The sequence below is a fragment of the Carcharodon carcharias genome, chromosome 21 (assembly GCF_017639515.1).
Source record: "Carcharodon carcharias isolate sCarCar2 chromosome 21, sCarCar2.pri, whole genome shotgun sequence".
Classification (NCBI taxonomy): Eukaryota; Metazoa; Chordata; class Chondrichthyes; order Lamniformes; family Lamnidae; genus Carcharodon; species Carcharodon carcharias.
This window is the reverse complement of record NC_054487.1, coordinates 39849725-39875043: the sequence shown is the minus strand read 5'-3', so window position 1 is coordinate 39875043 and position 25319 is coordinate 39849725. Positions and strand designations below refer to the sequence as shown.

General features: G+C 45.0%; 1 protein-coding gene across 1 annotated transcript; it reads left to right on the top strand.

Annotated features, from left to right (window-relative positions):
- The first annotated feature begins 2636 nt into the window (after positions 1–2636).
- LOC121293055 (prosaposin receptor GPR37-like) lies at positions 2637–24727 on the top strand. Its single transcript, XM_041215647.1, has 2 exons — positions 2637–3650; positions 23395–24727. The coding sequence occupies exons 1-2, from the start codon at positions 2637–2639 to the stop codon at positions 24208–24210; spliced, it is 1830 nt and encodes a 609-aa protein (XP_041071581.1). The 3' UTR covers positions 24211–24727.
- Positions 24728–25319: the final 592 nt, after the last annotated feature.

The window sequence follows — 25319 nt, the reverse complement described above, 5'->3', positions numbered from 1 at the left end:
CCTTAATGCTTTCTTGGAACCCTCTGAATCTTCTGTAAAAAGATTAGGATTGATACCCCGACACAATCTTCTTCTAAGACACTAGATCAATTGTTAACTCATTTACCTTAACTCCTTGTCAAGAACTCATTGGGAATTTATTACCTAGTTTGGCTGGCAGTTGATCTTACAGTCTTGGAGTTGAAATTTGCTCTTACACCTGTCAATGTGGATTCTATTTGCATTTACATTACTGACCTCATCAGGAACCCTGCAACCCGCTCAGTACAAGTTGTCAAAGAAACCACCATACAAAAATGAACTAACAATTGTTTATTACTCTTAAAATGATAGCTAGCACCACTTAAACATTGAATATGAAAATAATTTGTAGATCGGGTTAATTATCAAAATAAGATTTCCAAAGGCAGTTCAGTTATGTCACAATAATTCAGCATTAATTTTGCTGATTATAAATTTATTGTTGAGATTAATGCCTGATATTGATATTAATTATTGATTAGTCCCTTGATAGCTGACCCCAATAACAATATTAGAGAGGCAAATGATTAAATAAATTCAAATCTATATACTTAGCAGTATTCCCAGAACTTAAACTGTCTGTAACTCCAGAATTGATTGAAACAGTTAGTTGTCTGAATTTCAGTTTGCACCATTTAAAGATTTTGTTTTATAGAATGCCTGTAGTTGGTTTACAGTTGCTAGCTTTCCTGCAGATATCTAGCAGAAAATTCCACGGAATAAATATTGGGTAGATGGAGTCATCTTCTACACTGCCCCTGCCTTATCTCAGCTGCTTTGTAAACTTGAGCCCACTCAAAACTCTGACTCTGCTGTCTGTATCCTAACTCACCCCAAGTCCTGTTCTCGCATCAACCCAGTGCTCGCTGACCTACATTTGGATCCTGAAGTTTCTCACCTTTGTTTCCAAAAGCCCCCATTGCCTATCTCTGTAATTTTCCCCAGCTCTACAACCGATCTCCACACTCCTCCAATTCTGGTCTTTTGCCTAATTTTCATCTCTCAGCCACTGGTGTCTGCGCTTTCAGCCCCTCCTTAATGGAGCATTGTTGAATTTTGTCCAATAACATTCTTGTGAAGCAACTGGGGACATTTTATTACTTTAAAGGTGCTATTTAAATTCAAGTTGTTGTTATGGAATGTCTCAAAATGTAGCCTGTGTTTGAATCACACCAATTGTGGTGATGTTCCACGCAAGTGATGCATGTTCTACGGGAATTATCAGCATGTGGCACAAGTTCTGCCAAGTCACTGAATTGTCGTGAGCTCTCCCTCCTCCAACACTTGACACATTGTGACACCTCTGCCTTAGAACTTTGGCAAACAATTTGCTTCTGTATTTCAATGATCATTTTCCAACAAGGCAGGGTCCCTTTAAGGAGCTGAGCTGGAGAAGGGAAATGTTAGGCTCAAATGAGGCTCGGACAGACTTCGCTTCTGTTGCAATGGCTTGCCTTTCACAGGAGGGAGCTATTGGCACACTATCTGTGTGGAACTGTTGGTGATGTGTTGAGACGAGAGTGTGTGTGTGTGTGTGTGTATGTATATATATACCGAGGAGTGTCTGTGCTCCAGGTGAATAGGGAGGAGTTGGGTGGCCAAACGTGTGGCATCGGGGTGGAGATCTTACAGGTGGAATCTGGAGTGATGGGAAACCGTGGTCAACGCTCCCCATTCAAAGGGGGCAAGTTTTGAGTCATTTAATAACACCACTTATAGGGTCTGGGGGGTTCGCAAAGTGGAGGAGAAATGCTTGAAAATATTGCTCTTCCACTGTAACGTTCGACCACCTTGTAAAATGTTACAGTTTAAGCGAAAGCTACTGATCGAAGAGTGAATGGGTTCAAATGGTGCTGCTTGGAGGGGGTCTCCAGAGATAAGTGGGGAAGTCAACGGCGTCCATCCCCCGCCCTCCCAAACCCCAGCGGTTTATGTCAGGTTCGGTTCCCGGTGGATTTCTTCGGACAGCGAAGAATTGACTCCAGCCTCCACACATCAGCCCCCCTCCTTCCACACACACACAACGAGCGGCGCTCTCTGGCTCCTTGGACCATCTTGCTCAAAGTGTCGGCGGACCCCAGTCTCTGGTTCCTCGGCTCGGCTCCTCCCCTGAAAGCCAAGCAGGGAGAAGCGAATGTGGGAGCTGCCCTCCCCCGGTGCCGCGCCGTGCCCGGGCCAAAGCGAGAGCCGGCTGGGGAACGAAAGCATGCAGAAAGCGAGCCGGACGGCGGGGGGACTCACAAAGCAGGGGCGAAGAGGCGGCGACTAACGGCGGAGAGCGGAGCGGGACTACACCTTGGCTCAATCTGTCCGACGGTCAAATCCAGGGAGCGCTGGAAGTTGCGGGGTTGGGAGAGGGGAAGACGAGAGCAAGACGATGCTCGATGAAACTGATACTCATATTTTGTTGATGCTGGCTTTCCAAGAAGACTAGGGTTAGCGAGCGGAATACTTTTAATGTTTTAAAACTGGAAGCTTCAAACTCCCGATGTCTTAATCCAAACAGTTTCGATGGTGCTGAACATTGAGCTCTTCTCAGGTGGGTAAGGGGCAGGTGTTTTATTCTTATATAAAGCTTTCATACCGCCCCTGTGAGCGGGAGATCCGGTCTGAGGATGTGCTGCCCTGTACTCGCTCTTGCATTCTGTCTACTGTGGGCTGCCCCTGCAAACCTGGGTCAAGTTCAGCTCAACAGTTCTTGGACTGTGGTTTCTCCTGAGCCAACTGCAAGGGGACGGGGAGTTAGGGGAGCTGTGTCTGAGCAGGGACGTGAGGATGGTTCAGAGCCTGCACTGAGTAACCTCCAACAGAGAGGAGAGGATCCTGCCTGGTGGCCTTTCAGTGAGACACTGGACATTGGCGAGTACCCATGGGATAAGTCAAAGTACCTCCGCAAGATTGCAGCCGAGAAACATCCCGAGCCAAAGGGAGCAATTTTACAAGGATTTCTGGGGAGACAGGGCTCCGGACACAGCCAGTCTCAACATGAAAAGATGGAAAAGACCATCACCAGTGGATATCGGCATTCCGGGAAAGATGGGCCTTTCCATATGAGCATGTCCAGGTTTAAGAGGGGAGCAGATGGGATTGAAAACACTGACCGAATAAGAGGCAAAAGTAAGAAGCGACAGAAGGGTACAACTTCTCCCATTCACAACTCCACGGGGCCCGGCGGATTGCAGTTTACCCTGGAGCAGGAGGCTGCGCCCCTGTATCTCAATGCATCAGCAGAGAGCTCCAACACACACACCAGAACTGAGGGATTCCTCAACACTTCCAGGGACTTTGTCTTGGAGGCTGCTCCGGCCCTTCTGCCTGTACAGGCACCAGGCAAGAGGCGTCCCCTGAAGAACGCTTTCTACCCTGTGACCGAGGACTCCTATGGGGCCTACGCTGTTACGTGTCTCTCCATTGTCATATTTGTGATTGGGATTATGGCAAACCTATCCATCATGTGCATTGTCTGCCACAACTACTACATGAGGAGTATCTCCAACTCGCTGTTGGCCAATCTGGCTTTCTGGGACTTCCTCATCATCTTTTTCTGTCTTCCTCTGGTCATATTTCATGAGCTGACTAAAAAGTGGTTGCTTGGAGATCTTTCCTGCAAGGTGATCCCTTATCTTGAGGTGAGCAATTTAAAAAGAGAACAACCTTCCGAGATGTGAATGCATTTTACACGCAGTTTGATGCTAACTCGCGCACTCTTTAAACATGTAAATCAATGCGTAAATATTATAAATAAATTATTCATTCCTCCGTTCTGGGCCTCGCCAGCAAGGTCAACGCTCATCCCTCGTTGGCCTTGAGAAGGTGGTGATCAGCCGCTTCCTTGAACTGCTGCAGTCCCTGTGGTGAAGAGACCCTGTACAGTTTACACCCAAGTGCTGTTTTGTAAATCTGCCCTGGAGATCTAAGGACTCCATGAGCACTTTTTTGACTGCAGCTTTTCACCATATGCTGATGTGAGACGGCCTACTCCAGACAATCTCTCATTGTTACCATTTGGGGCTGGGTGAAGACCCATTCTGGAGCTATACTGACTGCTGTGATAGTAATGCTGCAAAACGGCAGCACTGAACTTTTAAACACAGCCGTAAAATGCGGTTTACAATCCTAATGAACAGCAGAATTCAAACACCTGGTACACGTGTTAAAAAGAAGGCAATGCCAGCACTAACAACACCAAAATGAAAATACACAGCAAGTCAGTCAGTTCCTGAGCAAGTCAGTCAGTTCCTGAGCTGCTTTAATGTCTCAAGGGAACTTAAATCAAAACTGATGTTTAGACATTGTTATCTACCATTGCTGAAAAGAGGCAGCTTCATTAGTGAATAGAATAATATGCTGCTTAAAGTTATTATCTTGCTTCATCTCAGTTTCCTTGGTAACAATGTCAGGGAAAATAGCTTGTTCATTCACCTGCCTTGTTACATTAAGCTAGATGTTATCATTTAAATTAATAATTAGCATTAATCACTCTGAACTCACAGTCTAGCAGCCTTACACAAATAAGATGCAGGCACAAACTTACATTCGCTCCCACCTATCCTATGGTTAATTATGAAAATAGGTATGTTGTGTAAATAGGATAAGCTGATATATTGCTGTTTGTGGGCTAATTTATATTAGTAATATGACAGCAAGACAAGGCACCCAAGCACAAAGTGCCAATCAGCATTGATCCATCCTGTTAAATGATCTTAGAGTGAAATAAAACAGAAATAATTACATGTTTTACTGGTAACACAAGGGAGGATGTAAGCTAATTGCTGAATAAATGTGTCGATTAAAACCCATAATAGTTTTAAAGTGATCCTGTCTCAGTGATTCTCAACTGTTAAAATGAACCATGGATTTGTGTTCCAGCCCTGTTAAAAAAGGGATCCGGGAACCTCGTCCAGTTTCAGTGTAGGAGTCAGTCATTGCTGCTTCCAGTTTGACTGCTGTACAAGCCTCCATTAGTGTGCCAGATATAACAGATATTGCCTAACAATACACTTTCTCATTTAGTGTTCTTAGAGATCTGTCAGGTGCATTTTATTTTAACACTTGACAAATTGTTGACACCTCTGGTTTAGAACTTTGGCAAACATTTTGTTTCTGTATTTCAATCATCATTTTCCAACAAAGGCAGGGACGTGAAATGAAAGGCTCAAATAAGGCAACTTATGCACTGCCCCTGCCTTAACAGAATACTTTCAAATAGTGAAAACTTGATATGTACAGTTTGAACAGTAGCATTTTTAATGCAATTTTATTTTCTGAAAACTGTGGCCCGACCTGGCACCTGGCTTCATGTAAATCAGCACTTCAGCACCCTGCCCACTGGCTGGGAAGAGAAAACCCGATCCTTTGTGCATTTTCTAACAGAAGGGATCGGTGAAGGAGGTTAATGAATGGCAGTCAGAAGTGGGAACTGGTTGATTCCTCCCACACCCCCCTCCCCTCCCCGCTGCCCGAGGGCAGGAACACAATTGCAGAGAACGCTTCAGCACACCAGAAAACTTCACCACATGGAGAAATGAGTTAAGTCAAAATAATTTCAGCAGTAAGTTGCAAAGCTGAAACAAAAATATCGTCCTTTTGTCGATGTCTTTTAATATTTGGGCAGGGACAAGGAGACACGCGAGTGTCAAGATGTAGATTGTCATCTTCATTTCCATCACTAATGTAAGCTAGCTTCCTAGTTACGAGTTTTATTAATATTCCAGGGGCAATCAGAGAAATGTTTCATTCCATTGCAAAGGCAGCAGTACATAAAACGTTCAAAGTTAAATGTCAGTTTATTATTTTTTTTAAAGAACAGTAGACTGCCATGTGCAGTGCCTGACTTGGATGTGCCTGAAGTCTTGGACCTTGACTTCCCTATGTCATCCTATGAACGGTCTTGGAGGTTTAGCCTAGCAGGGGAGTGCAGCTGCGTCATATACCCTAGACTGGCAGAGCGGTCCTCTTCTAGGGGGTCATCCTCTGCGACCGAGCGCTGAGGTTCAGGAAGGACACACATGGAGCTGTGAGAGAAGGGAGACACCCACCTAGCTAGCTAGCTAAATCAGCTGAATCAATCCTAGCGATCAGTGGGGTGACAGATGCCACACCAGACATGATCATTTTCTGACATAGAAGACAGTCCATACAGCAGCTGCCTGACTTATTTTTTCCCTCCCACTTTATGTAACTCTTTCGAGTACAAACCTGTTTCCATCTGTTTCAGATGAAGTTACATTGTTTCATAGTTTGCCATTGTGAGATTTGAACTCTTGATCTTGGGGTTACAAACCCAGTACCATAACCACTTGGCTATTTAGGCCAAGCCGTAATGAAAGCACTTATCGGCGGGGAATTGAACCCCGGTCTCCCGCGTGACAGGCGGGGATACTAACCCCTATACTAACGCGGAGCTACCTTCCCACTTTATGTAACCACTATAATAAACCCGCCCCACTAATTGGTGCCAGTTAACTGCACACAGATCAACCTTCAGCAGTACAAATATCAGCACCTGTAACCCAATTAGCCTAGCCCAACATTCATCTCACAATAATTCGCAATAGAACCCACAGCATCAAACATACAAAATGGGATGAATTAAATTGGTCTGGAAAATGTATAAATTAGATTGACACTTTGGGGCAAGTGCAAACTGTTCAGAGTGATTTTATTTTTCCTACCAAATTTCTGGACAAATACAATATCAACATGGAGGGGATGGGTTAACTCAAGCCAATATGGCACAAGGACCTTGATTACAGCCAGTTAAATGCATGATAGTAATAACATGTTGAAAAGTGGGTAATTCAGATTAATATCTGTGCATCTCGGCTATAGCACCATTTCTATCAACATAAATTCTGTCATTATGGCATCTAATTGTATTGAATGGCCTGAATGGTTTTGTACCTGTATTTGTCTAGCAGAATTTGTCAATTTTTGAGTGAAGAGCTTCTTCTTGATATCTGTTCTGAATGTAATTTTCACCAATTTCCGATTACGCACTTTATCCTGATGCTTGGAAGTAATATCATTTTAAAGTAATAATCTTAATTCACAGAAGCACAGAATTGTTACTGCACAGAAGGAGGCCATTTGGCCCAATGTGTCTGCACCGGCTCTCCAAGCAACTCACCTGGTACCATTCTCCCGCCTTCTCCTCGTAACCATGTGCACTCTTCCTTTCAGATAACAGTCTAATTCCCTTTTGAATGCTTCAGTTGAACCTGCCTCCACCACACTCTGAGGCAAAGCATTCCAAACCTTAACCACTGACTGCTGAAAAAGTTCTTTCTCATACCACTTTTGCTTATTTTACTAATTACTTTAAACCTGTGTTCTCGCATTCTCGAACAATTCATGAGTGGGAACAGTTTTTCCTTACCTACACTGTCCAGACCCCTCATGATTTTGAATACCTCTATCAAATCTCCTTTCAACCTTCTTTTCTCGAAGGAAAACATTCCTAACGTCTCCAATCTATGTTAATAACTGAAGTCTATCATCCCTGTAACCATTCTCATGAATCTTTTCTGCACCCTCTCTAAGGCCTTCACATCCTTCCTAAAGTGTGGCGTTCATCTTATTCATCTTAATTACGCTATTTAATAATTAATATACCCACATGATATCCACCCATTGTTAACCGACTCCTTTCTAGGCTGGAAAACTTAAGTTGCTCATAATTTTTCCTTATAATAAAAGAATAAAATAGATAAGAGTGCAATATAATCTTTAGTTTATTTTCATGGCTCATTCCTTTACACATGACAAGAGTCTTACGCTGTTTCTAACATTTCTGATGCAAGTTCATTTTGTAACATATTGATTACAATTGAGCACAGCTCTTTAAAGTGAGGTCAAGCCCATGCATTGTAAAGCCTTAGCATTGAGCAGACTCCTGATTAGAAATCCCAGCTTTATGAAATTGCTTTGTTGCAGTATCTGACTGATTGGCAGCAAAAAGAGAGAACTTCTACATTAATAGTCATTATATTTCTATACATCTTACACTTTCAAATTAGTTAAAGGCCATACATGCCAATAGCTTTGAGGCCAATAGTTACCAGTTTGGATCTTTTCCAGGTGATAAATTAGTTGATCTCTGCTAGGGAGGCAGAAAATGAGCTGGGATATCTTGCTATCTAGTAATGTGGATGTCAGGTGAGGACAGAATCAGAGGTGGTTACAATGCTGTTGAATAGCTGAGTCAGTAACATGGACTTTCTGCTATAATAAAAGCAGAAAATGCTGGGAAAACTCAGCAGTTCTGGTGGCATCTGTGGAGAGAGAAACAGAGGGCAGAATTTTTCTGCCGGCGTGCAGGGGGTGGGACCTGCACGCCGACACACAAAATGACGCGTGGTGATGTCGGGCAAGCATCCCGAAGTCACCATGTGCCATCGCGATATTTTGCTGGGCAGGCGCGTGACTATGTCCGTTGCGCGGCCGCTAGTCATTACCGGGCCAATTGAGGTAGTTATAGCTCCAATTACCCTGGATTTTAAGGTGTCCATGCGATATTCAGCTCATCACACGGGCGCAACAGACAGGCAGCTATCCGAAACCTTCATGAAGCTCATCCATAGGCGAGAAAGAGGGATCATTGTTTTTGCAAATCCAGACATTAACAGTTAGTGCTCAGAAGTTATCGAAAGTTGCGTGCGTGAGGTGGAGAAGTCCAACACATAGCAACTGCTTGGACTGCACTCATTACCTTCAGGTCAGCACTTTTCAGTGAGGATTTGTTTTGGGGCCTGTAGGTTTCAGCAAGCCTCCCTGAGCCTGGGAATGGAAGGTGATCTCTCCACTGGAGGCACCTCATCTGAGGAGAAAGGGAGGGCTAGAAGGGGGAGGAGGTCAGGAGTGCACATTAGCCTCCAGGGGAGTCACCTTTGGGAGGACAAGCGCAGGCACAAGGGGCGCAGAACCAAGAGGTAGCCCAAGGCGGAAGGGGCCGCAGAAGACACCACTATCCTGCTGCCAGGGTATACAGGCGATGAAGCAGCTACCTCAATATCACTGAGGTGCAATGCCGAAGGAGGCTCCATCTGTCAAGGGAGACAATCAATGCTATGGGCAGAATTTTCCCCTCGGTGATTTGGGGGTGGGGCCCGTTCGCTGACGGACAAATGGCGTGGGATGATGTTGGGAGGAACCCCCGACGTCATCCGGTCTATTTAAATATTGAGGAAGGTGGGCGGACAGCGAAATCAGCTGTCCGCCTGCCGACCTGTCAATGGCCAATTAAGGCCATTGACAGGCTAATTAACCTTGTTAAAGACCCTGCCCGTCCAAGCCTGTCCTGGTAGGCCAGGAGCCCCAGAGGGCTCCAGATTATTCATGAACGTTCATCCACTAGTGTGATGAAGTTTCATGTCCTTTTTTTTAAAATTTAATAAACTTTGTGTGTTTCTTATTAACATGTCCCATTTTGTGTGACATTGTCACATGAGGGGAACATGTTAATAATTTTAATATTTCTCTATTTTTTTACTTTTCTTACCTGTCAGTGCTCTCCCTGAGACAGCACTTTGCCTCAGGGAGCAGTGCGCTCTTTTGTGCGCATGCGCGAAACAGCGCACTTTGACAGATGGGGAATCCCTCCACCCCCTGTGCACTTCCTGTCGGGCAGGCCTTAATTGGCCCGCCCACTCAAAATAGCGGCGGGCCCCGTTTCGGCGGCGGAGTTCGGCTGCCCCCACCAAGGTAAAAATTCTGGCCTACCTGTCAGATGATTGGTCCAGAGATATCAGCTAACTGGGTGGGTGGACACCCCATGCCTGTATCTCTAAAGGTCACATCTGCCCTCAACTTCTATGCCTCTGGCTCTTTCCAGGGCTCAGTGGGTGATCTCTGCGGTGTCTCCCAGTTGGCTGCCCACAATTATGTCAAGCAGGTTACAGATGCTCTGTTCAGGCATGCACTGCCCTTCATCCACTACTGCTGGGACGAGGCCAGCCAGACACAACGAGCCGGAGGCTTTGCAGCGATTGCTGGCTTCCCCCGCGTCCATGGTGCAATAGACTGTACACGTGGATATCAAGGCTCCAGCAGGTGAGCCCGGTGCCTTCATCAACAGGAAGAGCTTCCACTCCATGAACGTGCAGATAGTGTGTGATCACAGGATGCAGATTCTGCAAGTCTGTGCAAGGTACCCAGGCAGCTCCCACGATGCCTACATCCTCAGACACTCCCAGGTGCCAGGGCTCTTCAGTGCTCCAGCTTGGCTGGATGGATGGCTGCTGGGTGACGAGAGCTATTCTTTCAGAAGGTGGCTCATGTCGCCTCTCTGCCATCTGAGAACAGAAGCTGAGCAGCGGTACAATAGGAGCCACGGCACCACAAGGGCTGTGGTGGAGAGAACCATCAGTCTTCTCAAAATGCACTTCCGATGCCTGGACCATTCCGGGGTGCACTCCAGTACCCCCCAGATTGAGTGTCGCTGATAGTGGTTGCATGCTGCTCCCTGCATAATCTAGCTCTGCAAAGGGGGAACACTGTCGATGGAGTAGCTGAGGCTGAGCGTGATGAGTCCAGCAGTGAGTCCAAGGATGAGCACGCACAGGGAAATGCTGAGGGGGCACACACTGACGTGGGCATACTCCAGGGAGGCAGGGACACCCGGGACGCTCTAATCCAAGGAACCTTGAGCTAGCACAGCACATATGAATGTGCAACACAAGCCTGGCATGTACCCTCCAGCCTGGAGACCTCATCTGTCTGGATAGGTGGATTGGTGATGGGCGCTGTGAATAAATCTGAAAGACACACAAATCATTCATCCAATCTCAGGAATCCATGCACCATTCCAAAAAAAGAGGAACCCAAAGCCATTTGAGGCAACATTCATTTAATATTGTGACCAAAGTCTCGTCAAATTACAAAAATCAAAATGTGTTGGACTTCACACAAAGTTCTAATGAACTCTTGGTTGGCGGGGGGGGGGGGGGTAACAGAAAACCACCAGTGATGAACCTGGGATGTGCCTAAGGTGCCTTCATCTTTCGTTTGTGGGTGCTACGTCTTTATGGTGCGTTGTCGCTGGCAGTGGCATCTGAGACAGCTTGCTCTCTCTCATCACAAAAACAGAATTACCTGGAAAAACTCAGCAGGTCTGACAGCATCGGCAGAGAAGAAAAGAGTTGACCTTTCGAGTCCTCATGACCCTTCCACAGAGTTCTGTGGATAGGTCATGAGGACTCGAAAGGTCAACTCTTTTCTTCTCCGCCGATGCTGCCAGACTTGCTGAGTTTTTCCAGGTAATTCTGTTTTTGTTTTGGATTTCCAGCATCTGCAGTTTTTGTTTTTATTTTTGCTCTCTCTCATGTTCTCGATGACCTTGGTGGACGTCCTCTAGCCCATTGAGCGTGTGATGCACCTGCCTGGGAGGGAGCTGCCAGCTCCGCAACTGGCATCTGCCCAGTCGTTGCAGCCTCATCGGGTGCCTCGGTCACTGGCAGAGGGGCGGAGGAGCTGCTGCCCTCATCCGCAGCACCTTGAGAGGCACCGGCAGAGATGACAGGCAGCTGCTCTGCTGACGTGAGGTCCATTTGGCCCTCCCTACTCACGGTAGATGGATGGGCACCGAAGTGGGATACCTGGTGGCCAAACCAGCGCCCACACGGGCACTGACCAGATGAGGTCGGAGCCCCTATGAGGGCGCGCAGGTCCGAGCGCAATCCCAGGAACCCCTGATCCTGTCCCTGGAGCTGCGTCTCCATGAGAGTTGCCAATCTCTCCATGGAGGAAGCTTGGTGCTCAGCCATGATGCTCAATGCATCAGCCACAGCCCACATAGACTCCTTCACCACTGACACCAAGCCAAGCAGAGCCTCATGTATCTCCACTAGATGTTGCTGAGCACCCGGCCGCATGTCAGCATTTGGCTGCATCGCCCATGACTCCGGATGCTCATCTGCCACAGACTGAGCATGTGCCTGAGTCTCTTCAGTCCTCCGACTGCAGGCGCCATTGGCACTCTCTGTCTCTGCCAGCTGCTCCAGCGACTGTAAAGTGCCCTCACTGCTGTGACCCGGGACACTAGCCAAAGATATGATGCCCACTGAGGTGCCAGTTTCTGCACTATTGCTTGCCTGGCAGAGATGGTGTGACGCTTCCAATGGTGTAACTTCATGCTCCTCAGGTGTCAGAGGGGTCCCTGCTGCTCCTGCTCCCGGCCGTGTGCCGATGATGCTGAAAAGGAAATTCGATCAGTTGCCTGCAGGCAATGTCAATGTACATGCCTGTCCCCTGGCTCATCAAGCGCTCATCATTCCACACGCACTGGGCAAGCCATGTTGGTAACGTCACTCACTGAACAATCAGCAATGGTATGGATGTTGGGAGACTACTGGTGACGTGAGTGTGGCCATACGTACCTGCCCCTGGAGCCCCAACCTTTCCGGCTCCAGTGGACCTGGGCGCATGTTGCCTCTCCAGGTGCAGCGCCTCCTGCTCATAGCGACTGAGCATCAGCATCTGAGCTGGCCCACTGCCAGTCCTCAGCTGCTCGGTACTGTTATAAGAATTCTTCTGCAAATGAAAAATTGCGTTGATAAATGATATTTGTACCGTCAATCTCCTCGCGGCCAGCCCACCCCAAGCCCAGTTGGCCACTGCAGGTCTGCAGTGCATCCTTCCCCGCTGGTGGCTGGCACTCACGCTACAATGCCTGGTCCTTTTCCCCGCCCACATGCTGCCTTCATCACAGTTGGGAGCACACAGTTGTACCTGCTGTTGCAAGGAGGCACAATGATGTGGAGAGCAGAGGGTGGCAGATCCATATGTGCCACAGGACCCTGAAGATCCCCTGACATCATGTCATCACCCTGACTTCCACATGTCGTGGAGTTCGACCAGTGCGCCTGGGTGTAGCTCCTCCAGGTTGAACCCCCCACAGTCATGTGGGTGACACAGCACCACATGCTGCGGGTGCAGAACCCATCTCATCTTAACCCTCTCATGCTGAACGCATAGACAACCTCTGGTAGGTCGTCCAGCTAAGGACACATGCCGTCACTGACTCATTGCACTCAGGCCACTCAGACATGGGTGGTCCACCAGCGGGGGAGAAGGTTACATAATGGGTACAGTGAACGATGTCAACATGCTACTCACCCTTCGCGTGCGCAGCAGGTTATTGAAGCGCTGGCGGCACTGGGTCCATGAGCGCTGCACCACATTGTGGGAGTTCACAATCTCCGCAACTTCCTCCCACGCATGCTTGGGGTGGCCTCCTCCTCCTGTCCTTGGGGACAAGTACATCCCACCGTGTTGCCACCTCCTCAAGGCGGGCAGCAAGGCACTCATCGGAAAACCTGGGCGCACACTGACCACCGGCCCTACCCTCCTGCATGTCTCTTTCTGATTTGCCTTGTCCCCAGCCTCTGACCATGTACAGCAGCCTTGGTGTGGCTGCAGCTTGGCCTTTAAACAGGCTGCCGGGTCACCATTGGACCCGGCGGCGATTGCCGTTCTGCCTCCACCCGCTCACTCCCGCCGTCCCCGGGAGTCACCAAAAACACTGGGCGGGCCTTAATTGGCCCACCCAAGCAAAATGGTGGCACGGTCCCAATCGGGATGCGCCCTCCAGTGCCCTTACCTGCACTCCCCGCCCAATATGGGGAAAATTCTCCCCCGAGTTAATGTTTCGAGCCTGTGACTCTTCAGAGCTGAAGAGATAGACTTTCTGCTTCTGAGCTCACCAAATTGTCATTAAAGCAAACGGTGAGAAGAGTGTAGACTGGTATGCACGAAAGCAGAAAACCCCAACCTTTGCCTATACATACACACGAAAATCAATCCCTTTGTTGAGGTACTGGTGTCGAGTGCCGATGGAGTCATACACCAACATGGATCACTTCTTTCAGGAAAGGAGGAGTGAAATGGGAGAAAATCTGAGAGAATGGAAATGGAATGTTGTTAAATCCATATGCACATCAAATGGCCTCGCACATACTTTAAAGTACATGACAGTGTCTGAATTTGCATACCTTTAATGATAAACAAAGGAACATGAGTAGTAATAGAAAATTTAAAGAAACAATGTGTAATCAATTGTGCTTACTTACTTAAATTATAATCATAAAACTGTGTGGATGAAATTCTTCCTGCAAGTAACTTTAGTGAAAAATTGTGAGTTTGGGTATGATCTGAGTCACCCTTTGCTTTCTGTCAGCTTCAGTTTTCCCCTTCTTGCTGTGTATATTGTGAAGAGGTACTTAACAAGATTGGATTTGTACAACGGTGAATTCTTGTCACTAAGGCAAAGATATGTGCCTCAGTTCAAATAAAGTGCTGGATTTTAACTAAGTTATGACCTCTACATGGAAAAAGAAATAGGGCGGAATCATCCTAGATTTGCAGTAAGTGCAGTAGCGGGCGGGGAAACGATGTTTTATCTGTCGGCCGCAATAGCAGCTTCTCACGCCTTATTGTCCCAAACCTGCCGCGTTAATTGTGCTTTCCTGGAAATACGCTATTTCCACGGTGGGCGGCTGCAATTTGCCTGCTAGGCCATCATGTCGCTGCTTCATCACGCCGGGCGCCATAATTAAAGTACAGCCACACACACACCTCTCAGTGCTTCCAGCCCAGGATTGCTGCAAATAAAACATGGCCATGAAAGGCAAGAAAACTGCTGCCCCCAGGTTTAGTGATGCATCCCTCGAGCGCCTTTTGGATGCTGAGGAGGCCCCGCTGTGATGTCCTCTACCCCTGCTCTGGCCTCAGGAGGGACAGTAACATTACCACTCCGGCTTGACAAGTGGTGGCAGTGGTGATCAGTATCAATGCTGCTCAGAAGAGATTGACCATCCAATGCAAATAGAGGATGAATGATCTCATATGTGCCACCAGGGTATGGCAACCATCTCATCACTCTAAACTCACACACTCAAGCCCATCACACATTCACTGGCATCTCACTCACTGCCAGCTCAAGGGACATTAGCACTCACTCTCTCATACCTTCACCTCCATCTGGCCTCATCTGCTCTGAAGACTACCTCCTCATCCCTCACCATCTTGAGGCCACTTGCACAGGTCAACTTCTGCCCCTGCACAAACCCTGGGATGCACCCCCTTCGTCAGTAGAGCCCTCACCCTTGCCTGAGGCCACTTCTCCCCCTTCCCCAAGCAACCCCTAGCCCTGCAGCCGTACAAAGCCACCCCTGGCTAATGGCTGATCTGGTAAGTAGAGACCTGCCCATGAGCCCCCCTAAAAGCGATATGGTGCTGCCTGCGAAGCCTGGCGCTGATGACCACGAGTGCTGCCCAAAGCAAAGTAGGCAAACAAACCTCAAAGTCCCGAGCGAAGTGCAGCTCGCCAGATGCACATCACTTATGTGCAGTTTTGGGCAGATGATCCAGTTGGAGGGAATGAATCCGACGGGCTGGCCTTATGATGATATTTGTCACAATGCGATTCCCGATGTCTGATGGCAGCTAACACAGCCGCCATTGATAGGCTGAACGGTTGATCGCAAACCAGTTTCACCCTGTCGTGAAACCAATTTCTGGCCTTCTCGCCATATATTCCACTCATGCCGCTGAGCACTCCTAACCCAATAGGCATGGATGATTCCGCTTATAGTATTAAGAAAAAGAAATCAATACCTAAAAAGGCAGGAGCTTAATCTTCTCCTGCTCTCCCCACCCCTGCAAATAAAATATTATCTATGATTCAAAGCTTTACAGTGGACAAGGTTTAAAGCAACCATTTGCAGGCCAGTAAGATTGTGACATTCGTAATTTATACATGTGGTATTGTTTCAACCAGTCCCAGGCATGGTCCCCTGACTTGTTAACTTTCCAAATGGGACCCCAATTTTATTCTTCTCTTGGGTGAGGAGGAATGAGTTGGCTCTCCTCCTTTATTCCGCGTCCTCTGCTTGCAACAAGATTAATTTAATCCCTTCCACATGGATACCTTTTCCAAGTCCAAATGCATTAATATTTTAGAAGGAGCCAATTCAACCAAGCTTTCTTGAGTCAGAGAGAGAGTAAGTTTATAAGTTACTAAAAACCTAAGAAAAATAATAAAAACTCAACTCTCATGCACACAGATCAGAAATGAGAAGTTAAGAGTCCAAATGAAAGTTTTAAAAGATATACAATCAGTCTTTGGCTTGTCCGTGAGGCGTAGATGGCGATACATTGTGGCCATTAAGTTGGGTAGTTCCGGTAGAGCTCCTTTGGAGACACTTGGTTCTGTAGGATAGCTGAAGAAGTTGTTCTGTTACCTTTTGGACTGTGGCTTCTGCTGCCTTGCCTCTAGCAATGTAGAAGGAGACTTCATCTGCAGCTGCAGGGGTGACCAGTAGGTCATCTTGCTTTCACACACACAGCACACTAGTGCTGCTCTACACCTAGCTTTTTAAGCCATTTTCCTCTATCTATTCTGTAAGGGAAAACAACCATGTCTTGCGCCCAGAGTCTGTGTTCTTTGATCTCTGACCAGTTTACACATTCTGAGATACGAATCAACAGGATTTAGATTTTAAAAGACTGTCTCCGCAACCACGAGATTAAAATTTGATCTTTTGCATCTTTCCTATCTCTCTTTCAAATGTTTCTGTTTGAAAAAGGCCATGACACCATTTCAGGTGTGACATTCCATGTCTCTCGGGGCAGGTCTGTCAGTATAATCCGTATAGGAATTTTCCAGAAAGTGGTCACTTTGCATTATCAGTCATCTTTTGCTCAGTGTCCTTGCTTGTATTGCTTTAAAAACACACACGTCTTCCTTAAAAAGTTCAATATTCCTGTAAGTAATTCATGGCTGTAATCAGCTTTTCATGAAAGCTTTCTCTATCATCTCTATAAAATCTAAAGTCTGTTCAATGTAAATACAGTACGCTGTGTTGTACCTTGTAATCATCAGATAGGTTCTATTTAATTGGATTGAGTGAGAAGTGCATCTCCCTTTTTCTGTCATTATGCCTGAATGGAGTGTTGAAACATTTGAAGAATTATTAGCAGAAGTATTAAAATTTCTGCTGAAGGGAGTACTGTCATACACAAAAGAACTATTAATATTAGAGACCAAGTCAGTTGAAGTATTTTTCTTTTATTCATGTGTTGAATTAACAAGTTCCCTTCTGAAATTTTATTTGAAGCTGAGGGACTCCCTAATGTCACACATACCCATCATACTAGAATTCAGCGACATCCACCTTGTTCCCAACCCATTGCACTTCACAAAGAAGCAAAACATAAGCATAACTTATTAGTGAATATTTTTAAAATTGTTTTATTTAAAAAATATGCCCTTGAAGATGCTTTTGAAGATGCGACTGATCGAGGATTAAGGATCAGTCCTGTTCTGTCAGAGAAGCCTGAGTTTGCATGTCTCCTTTCTATTTTATGCTGTGCGATGCTTGTGGGCTGCTTCATTGATTAAATCATTGACTGTCAAAATTTAATAAATTTACTACTTCCAGTTTTTTAAATTCATTTTTGGAATACAGGAGTCAATATCGAGGCCAGCATTTATTGCCATTCCCTAGTTGCCTGTGAGAAGGCTGCGGTGAGCCACTTTCTTGAACTGTCACAGTCTGTGTGGTGAAAGTGTTGTTAGGGACGGAGTCCCTCCCTTTCTATAAGTCAGGATGGTATAAAATATAGAATAATAGAAGCTTACAGCATTGAAGAAGGTCATTCCGCCTACTGTGTCTGTGCCAGCCATCTAGCCTCATTCCACTTTTCAGCTCTTGGTCTGTACTGTAGCCTTGCAGGCTACGGCAAGTGCATACCCAAGTGCTCCTTAAATGTTTTGAGTGTTTCAGCCTCTTTCACCCTTCCAGTCAGTGAGTTCCAGACTTCCACCACCCACTGGATGAAAAACTTTTCCCTCAAATCCTTCTGGACCTCTTACCTCTTGAATCTATCCCTCTTATTATGGAACCTTCAGCTAAGGAGAATAGAGCCTTGCTATCCATTTTATCTGAACCACTCATACATGATATGGATTGTGACTTGGAGCGGAACTTGGAAGTGGGGGTGTTTCCATGCATCCCCTGCCCTTGTTCTTCTAGGTGGTGAAGATCATAGGTTTGGAAAGTACTGTCAAAGAAGCCTTGGCAAGATGCTACAGTGCATCTTATAAATGGTACATACTGCAGCTACAGTGCCAGGGTGGTGGAGGGATTGTATATTTAAGATGATGGATGGACCATGTCCTAAGTCAGTTCTTGTGAAAGCATTTAACGATCTTTAAAATGCAGATTTTGGGAAAAAGTAAAATGAACGATTTGGAACAGTACAGTAAGAAACCACTCGATGTGATGCATGGTATGAAGTCTTTGATAAAATTTTACGGTGGGTATATTTTTATTCATTCATGGGATGTGGGCTTTGCTGGCTGGGCCAGCATTTATTGCCCATCCCTAGTTGCCCTTAAGAAGGTAGTGGTGAGCTGCCTTCTTGAACCGTTGCAGTTCATGTGATGTAAGTAAACCCACAGTGCTGATGGAAGGGAGTTCCAGCATTTATACCCAGCATCAGTGAAGGAATGGCGATGTATTTCCAAGTCAGGATGGTGAGTGACTTGGAGGAGAACTGCCAGGTGGTGGTGTTCCCATCTATCTGCTGCCCTTGTCCTCCTAGATGGTAGTGGTCATGGGTTTGGATGGTGTTGTCTAAGGAGCCTTGGTGAGTTCCTGCAGTGCATTTTGAAGATGGTACACACTGTGCTACTGTGCATTGGTGGAGGGAGTGAATGTTTGTGGATGGGGTGCCAATCAAGTGGGCTGCTTTGCCCTGGCTGGTTTCAAGCTTCTTGAGTGTTGTGGGAGCTGCACTCATCCAGGCAAGTGGAGAGTATTCCATCGCACTCCTGACTTGTGCCTTGTAGATGGTTGTTATGACTGAGCAGTTGATAAAGCTGAGTTACTTTTAAAAATCCCAGAGGGAAACTTTAAACAACTGTCAAACCTATAATTTTAAGCGTTATGTTTGAGATGCAACCCTAAATTCAGACCCACCAGTTCTCGACAGGTTTTATATTAAGCTAAATGAAACATTTTATTAATTTACACAAGTTAAATATATACACTTGGCTACAAATTACTACGATCATAATTCTTAACAAATTCCCAAACTAATCTCCAGTAAGACAACAGCAACCCAAGGACTTAACGAGACACCAGGAAAAGCATTTTCACCTTACTAATTCAAACTGAGGTTCTTTTCACTTTGGTTCCTGTGGACACAGTTGTAGGCTTATTGCTACTTTGATCTTACATTGCCTCTCCTCGACACACACATAAGTTGTCTTGTTATACCTAGCACAGCTCATTGAATGTAAATTATCATTATATCACCAGCCTCTTCTAACAATAAAACCCCTTTCATAGTACCAATTTTGTTAGCAGTATAAACATATTGCTTGGTCTCTGCTCGCTAGGTGCCAGATTTATCCCACTTCTTGAATGCTCTATTCAAAAAATGCAAATACACTCTACCTCTCTTTTTACATCTCAAAACTAGTACACATCAAAGCACCCAGACTTACTGGCATTAATCCAATTAAGACACACCCACAGACTAAACCTCTATTTTAAAAGAAAAATATTTTCCAATGAGAGATACATTAATAGCATCGTGACAATGGTGGACAGGCTTTGGGGAGTCAGGAGGTGAGTTACCTGGCGCATGATTCCTAGCCTCTGACTTGCTGTTGTAGCCACAGTATTTATATGGCTAATCCAGTTCAGTTTTTGGTCAATTGTAACCCCCCCCAGGATTTTGATATTGGGGGATTCAGCGATGGTAATGCCATTGAACGTCATGGGATGATGGTTAGATTCTCTCTTGTTGGAGATGGTCATTGCCTGGCACTTGTGTGGCATGAATGTTACTTGCCACTTGTCGGTCCAAGCCTGGAAATTGTCCAAGTCTTGCTGCATTTGGACGTGGACTGCTTTAGTATCTGAGGGGTCACGAATGGTGCTGAACATTGTGCAATCATCAGCAAACATCCGCACTTCTGACCTTATGATGGAAGGAAGGTCATTGATGAAGCAGCTGAAGGTGGTTGGGTCAAGGACACAATGCTGAGGAACTCCTACAGTGATGTCCTGGAACTGAGATAACTGAATCACAATCATCTTCCTTTGTGCTAGGTATGACTCCAACCAGTGGAGAGTTTACCTCCTGATTCCCATTGACTCCAGTTTTGTTAGGGTTCCTTGATGCCACACTTGGTCAAATGTGGCCTTGATATCAAGGGCACTTGCTCTCACCTCACCTAGGCAGTTCTGCTCTTTTGTCCATGTTTGAACCAATGAGGCAATGAGGTCAGGAACTGAGTGGCCCTGGCAGAGCACAATTGGGCGTCAGTGAGCAGGTTATTGCTAAGCAAGCGCCACTTGATAGCACTGTTGATGATTCCTTCCATTACTTCACTGATGATCAAGAGTAGATTGATGAGGCGGTAATTGTCCGGGTTGGATTTTTCCTGCTTTTTGTGTACAGGGCATATCTGGGCAATTTTCCACATTGCTGGATAGATACCAGTGTTGGAAGTGTACTGGAGCAGCTTATTACTGTGACTTATTATTGTGCATTAATTGGTTGTTGTATTTCCTACATTACAACTTGACTAAACTTTGAAAATAACTAATTGACTGTGAAGCACTTTGGGAGCTCCTGAGGTCAAGACAAGTGCTATATAAACAGAAGTTCTTTCTTTAGGAAACCTTTTAGTGGTCAAATCTGCGGACAAGGCAGTGTTGAATTTTCCTTTTTAACATTTCCAACCTCCCCAAAAATATTTTACTTTTAATTCCCTTTTTGTGGTGAAATCACCATCTGCAGTATTAACAAACATGTTAACCTGGATAAAATAACGAGTTCAATACATTCATTAAAATAGCAAAGGAATTTTAAAATGTTCATATATACATTATAGTGTAATTTCACCATTTATCTAACATTTTGTATTTCTTTGTAATTATTCCCCTACTTTTTGATTGTCTGTCGATTTAGCAGGGCTAAGCTTCCAAGTTGACAGATTGCCTGCACCAAACTGCCACCAGTTGCCAGCCAACAATGGTGCTAGGGTTTCTAGCCAGTGTACATGCCGGTGGGGGAGGATTGTTGGCAGGTGTGCACTAGGAGTACCAGCCAATGGGGGAGTACCAGACCCAGGATATTCCTTCCCCTATGAGGCTGCACCAAGTCTCCAATCAATGGATAGATTTTCAACTTGCCACCCATTTGAAAAATACCAGCTTCCAATTTTTTCTAACATACAGCGGAACCTGAACCACAGCACCAGGATTAGGTCTGACTTGATATCTCCTCATTCATTTCAATGAAACCAGAGTTATGATCAGCTCTACTCTAAGGCTTTAAGCATTAGTGCTCTAACACTCCAGAATGACAGTGGACACAGTAGTGTGTGGTTACATTACTGAATTTATAATCCTTGTATGCCATTTCAAGAATTTGAATTCAGTTTGAAAAAAATATCCATATCAGTGAAAGTGTTCATGAAACTGTTGAACTATTGTTATAAAAAGAACAACATGTTTACTTATGCCCATTAGGTGACAAGGCATGCCAGCTTTATCCAGTCTGCCATGTGTGTGACTCCATTCCCACACCACTATGGCTGACTCTTAACTGCTTGTTGTAGTGGACAGGCAAGCTGCTCATTTGTATAAAACTGTGAATTGCAGGGACTATTAGGTTGGGCACTATATGCTGAGCAGGTAAGCAATGCCCATACACTGAGAATGAAGAAAACTCTGAACCAGCCTGTTCAGTTTTTAACTTTTCTTTAAGGAGCCCAGCTCAGACACTATTTAATTTAATGGGGATAGTTAAGGGGCCTTCTGTAATGTAAAGGCATTTGTGCCCACCCTCCCAACACTTAGAAATTATTACAAAGTACTACAGAGCACTTACATCAGTGAAAAAAGCCACTTAGCTCAATAGGTCCACACCAATACTTATACTCCACATAAGCCTCCTCCCGCCCCTCTTTATCGTACCCCCATCAACATACCCTTCTGTAACTTTCTCCCTCTTGTGCCTGTCTAGCTCCCCCTTGACACCAATGAAGGACTGGGATTAAGAAAGAGTCCTTCCATTTTATGAATAAACACTTAGAATTGAGGATTACCCCTTAATGTTTTTTTGCCTAAAATTATATTCAAAAATACTTGCAAAGATTACTGTAAAAATAAAACTGCATTGAGATAAAATAACATGTATATATACATACATATAAAATTAGTAACATCTGATTTACATTTAAATTATGAGCACTAAAGTTTGTCAGGAACTGTAAAATTTATTAATATCTAGCAAAATCAATAAGTAAATAATCCTTATAGACTGTCATTTTTTATGGTATCAGGGATGAGGGACAAGCTGGAGTTGTTCTGCTTAGTAGAGAAGAGCAAGGCAGATTTAACAATATCATGAAGGGTTTTGATTAAATAGATGAGCACAAACTCTTTCCAATGGCACACAGATTCAAGGTGATTGGCAAAAGAACCAGAGGCGACATGAAGAAAGTTTATTTTTACACAGTGAGTGGCTTTGACCTCTCATGTGCTGCCTGAAAAGGTAGTGGAAGCAGACTCAATAATAACCCTCAATAGAAAATTGGATAAATAATTAAAGGGAAAGGTTTGCTGGGCTATGGGAAAAGGACAAGATAGTGGGAATAATTGGATAACTCTTTTGAAGAGCTGGCACATGTGTAATGGCCAAATTGACCTCCTTCTCTACTGTATGATTCTCTGATCTTCATTCCTCAGTGGGAAAGACACTCACATTGTTAATGAGGAAACTGCTGTGAAAGTATCTTGCAAAAGAGCTTTTTGCACTTATGACCCACAACTATAATCTGGCCAGCATTAAATGTTTCTGCCTTCCCACGAAGTTGGCCAATATTGTTAAAATATTGCTTAAAAAAAACCCCTAGAACACCAAAATAAAAAATAGGATTAAGTAGTGGTGGATGTTGATCCTCTCTGATTAACTTTTCTTAGTCGTTGGAGTGATGGTGGTAGACTCTACATTGTTCAAGTATGACCAAGTTGTAAAGAATTGCAAAGGTCACAATTTACGACTAAACCTATGCTAGGGAGTTTGATTGTGGTGTAGGCAGGGTGCATTGCCCCCACTCTCCTAGAGGCAAAGGGGATTCCAGATGTCAGGTAGCTTGGCAACTGCATCACAATGGGGCAAGGCAAAAAGGCAGGCCCCAAGAACTACCTCAGCCCGTAGAGGAATTGAACCCGCATTGTGGGCATTACTCTGCAACACACTCTTAACCAGCTCCTCAACTGAACTGTTCTTAATGCCACATTAAATAATATTGTACCCATAATATTTTTCTCTTGTCCTTTTCTTTGACAGGTTGCTTCCCTCGGAGTCACCACTTTCACATTGTGTGCACTGTGCATTGACAGGTTCAGAGCAGCCACCAACGTGCAGATGTACTATGAGATGATTGAGAACTGCTCATCGACAACAGCCAAGCTGGCCGTCATCTGGGTGGGCGCCATGTTACTAGCGCTTCCTGAGATTGCTCTTCGGCAGTTGATAACAGAGGAGGTGGCAGCCTCCGATGTAACTGCAGACCGCTGTGTTGTGAAGATATCGCCTAAGTTACCAGACTCTCTCTACGTGCTGGCACTGACTTATGACAGCGCCAAGATGTGGTGGTACTTTGGTTGCTATTTCTGTTTGCCCACCCTCTTCACAATTGGCAGCTCCATTGTGACAGCTAGAAAAATCAGAAAGGCCGAGAAGTCCTGTGCCAGAGGCAATAAACGTCAGATTCAGCTTGAAGGCCAGATGAACTGCACAGTGGTGGCCTTGACCATTCTCTATGGGTTCTGTATTATCCCCGAAAACATCTGCAATATTGTGACTGCCTACATGGTTACTGGGGTCTCCCAGCAAACGGTGGATCTTCTGCAGCTCATCAGTCAGTTCCTTTTGTTCTTCAAGTCTTGTGTGACCCCAGTGGTCCTCTTCTGCCTGTGCAAACCATTCAGCCGGGCCTTTTTGGACTGCTGCTGCTGCTGTTGTGAGGAATGTGGCCCAAAGTCATCCACTGTCGCAAGCGACGACAATGACAATGAATTTACCACAGAACTTGAGCTCTCTCCATTCAGCACAATACGGCGGGAAATGTCCACCTATACCTCAGTGGCAACACACTGCTGAAAAGCTTGGTACATCTTACTTTGACAAGATATAATGCCCCATCATGGTGGACAAGTGTCCCTTTTTGCCACGTTTCAACATCCTTTGGAAACAAACTGGATGGATCCCTGCCAATAGAGCTCAAACTTATCAAAATGCTTTATTACTATTCCTCAGTTTTGCAAGGGAGTCTATTAATGAGAAGATAACTGGCTGTTAGTTTCCAGAGTTGCATTGTAACACATACAAAACTGTACATCATGGTTGTAAATGAGGAGAAATCTGTGGCAGAAATACAATTTGGGATGGTTTCCATAACTTCGGTTTGAATTAATAAAAGCAGTGTTACATATGGTATAAGTCAAATTCCACCAGAATTCCAAGTTAACATCATATGGTCCTTAATCCTTGAGTGTGAAGAAAGCTTAAAAATTAAGTTTGTGACATGTGATGTGCATAGGGAATAGTAAGGACTAGCTAATGTACTGTATTTTGCTCTATAGTAACTGCAGCTAGTTGTTGTACATTGAATATCTGAAGTTTGTAAGATTTATTATTGGAAGCTGTATACACAGAGAGAATAAGTGCTGATTGTCCTGATGTTGACAACATTCTGTTCTTATTTTGTGATGTTGGTTTTGTAATAATGGAGAAAATTAAGTTGTAAATCGTAAATGTCGTTTTTTTTTAATTTTCCTCATTAAGAACTCCATAACTATTTGGAAATTGTGTTTTTGAAAAAAAACAACACTTAATTCCCTGCAAATAAAACATTGAATTAAACAAAATAAACTATTTCATTCAGTAAACCCAGCTCTCACCACGGTGCATTGCCAGTTTCAGACAGCTGGCTGCAGCATATGTTTTTAAACCAGCCGTCTGTGCACCTTTGGGGATCTTCAAGAGCAACAGGATGGAATCTGTTTGTATGGGCTGGTCATATGAGAGCAAGGTTTCTCAAAAATTCTGTAATTTAAGAGGTGATTTAACTAAAGTTTTTTTTAAAAATAATGTAGAGTTTTGATAGAGTCGGTATGAGCCAGAATTTTACATTCTGCGGGCGGGTGCCATTAATTGGCCAGCCAGTGTAGGATCGCGGGTGGGGGCCGATCACAGGCGGAATCACATTT

Bases quoted from the DNA above. Each gene is read 5' to 3' on its own strand.
- LOC121293055 (XM_041215647.1), top strand. From the start codon at position 2,637: ATGTGCTGCCCTGTACTCGCTCTTGCATTCTGTCTACTGTGGGCTGCC. The intron at 3,651-23,394 runs GTGAGCAATTTA...TTTCTTTGACAG, and splicing joins AGGTGATCCCTTATCTTGAG to GTTGCTTCCCTCGGAGTCAC.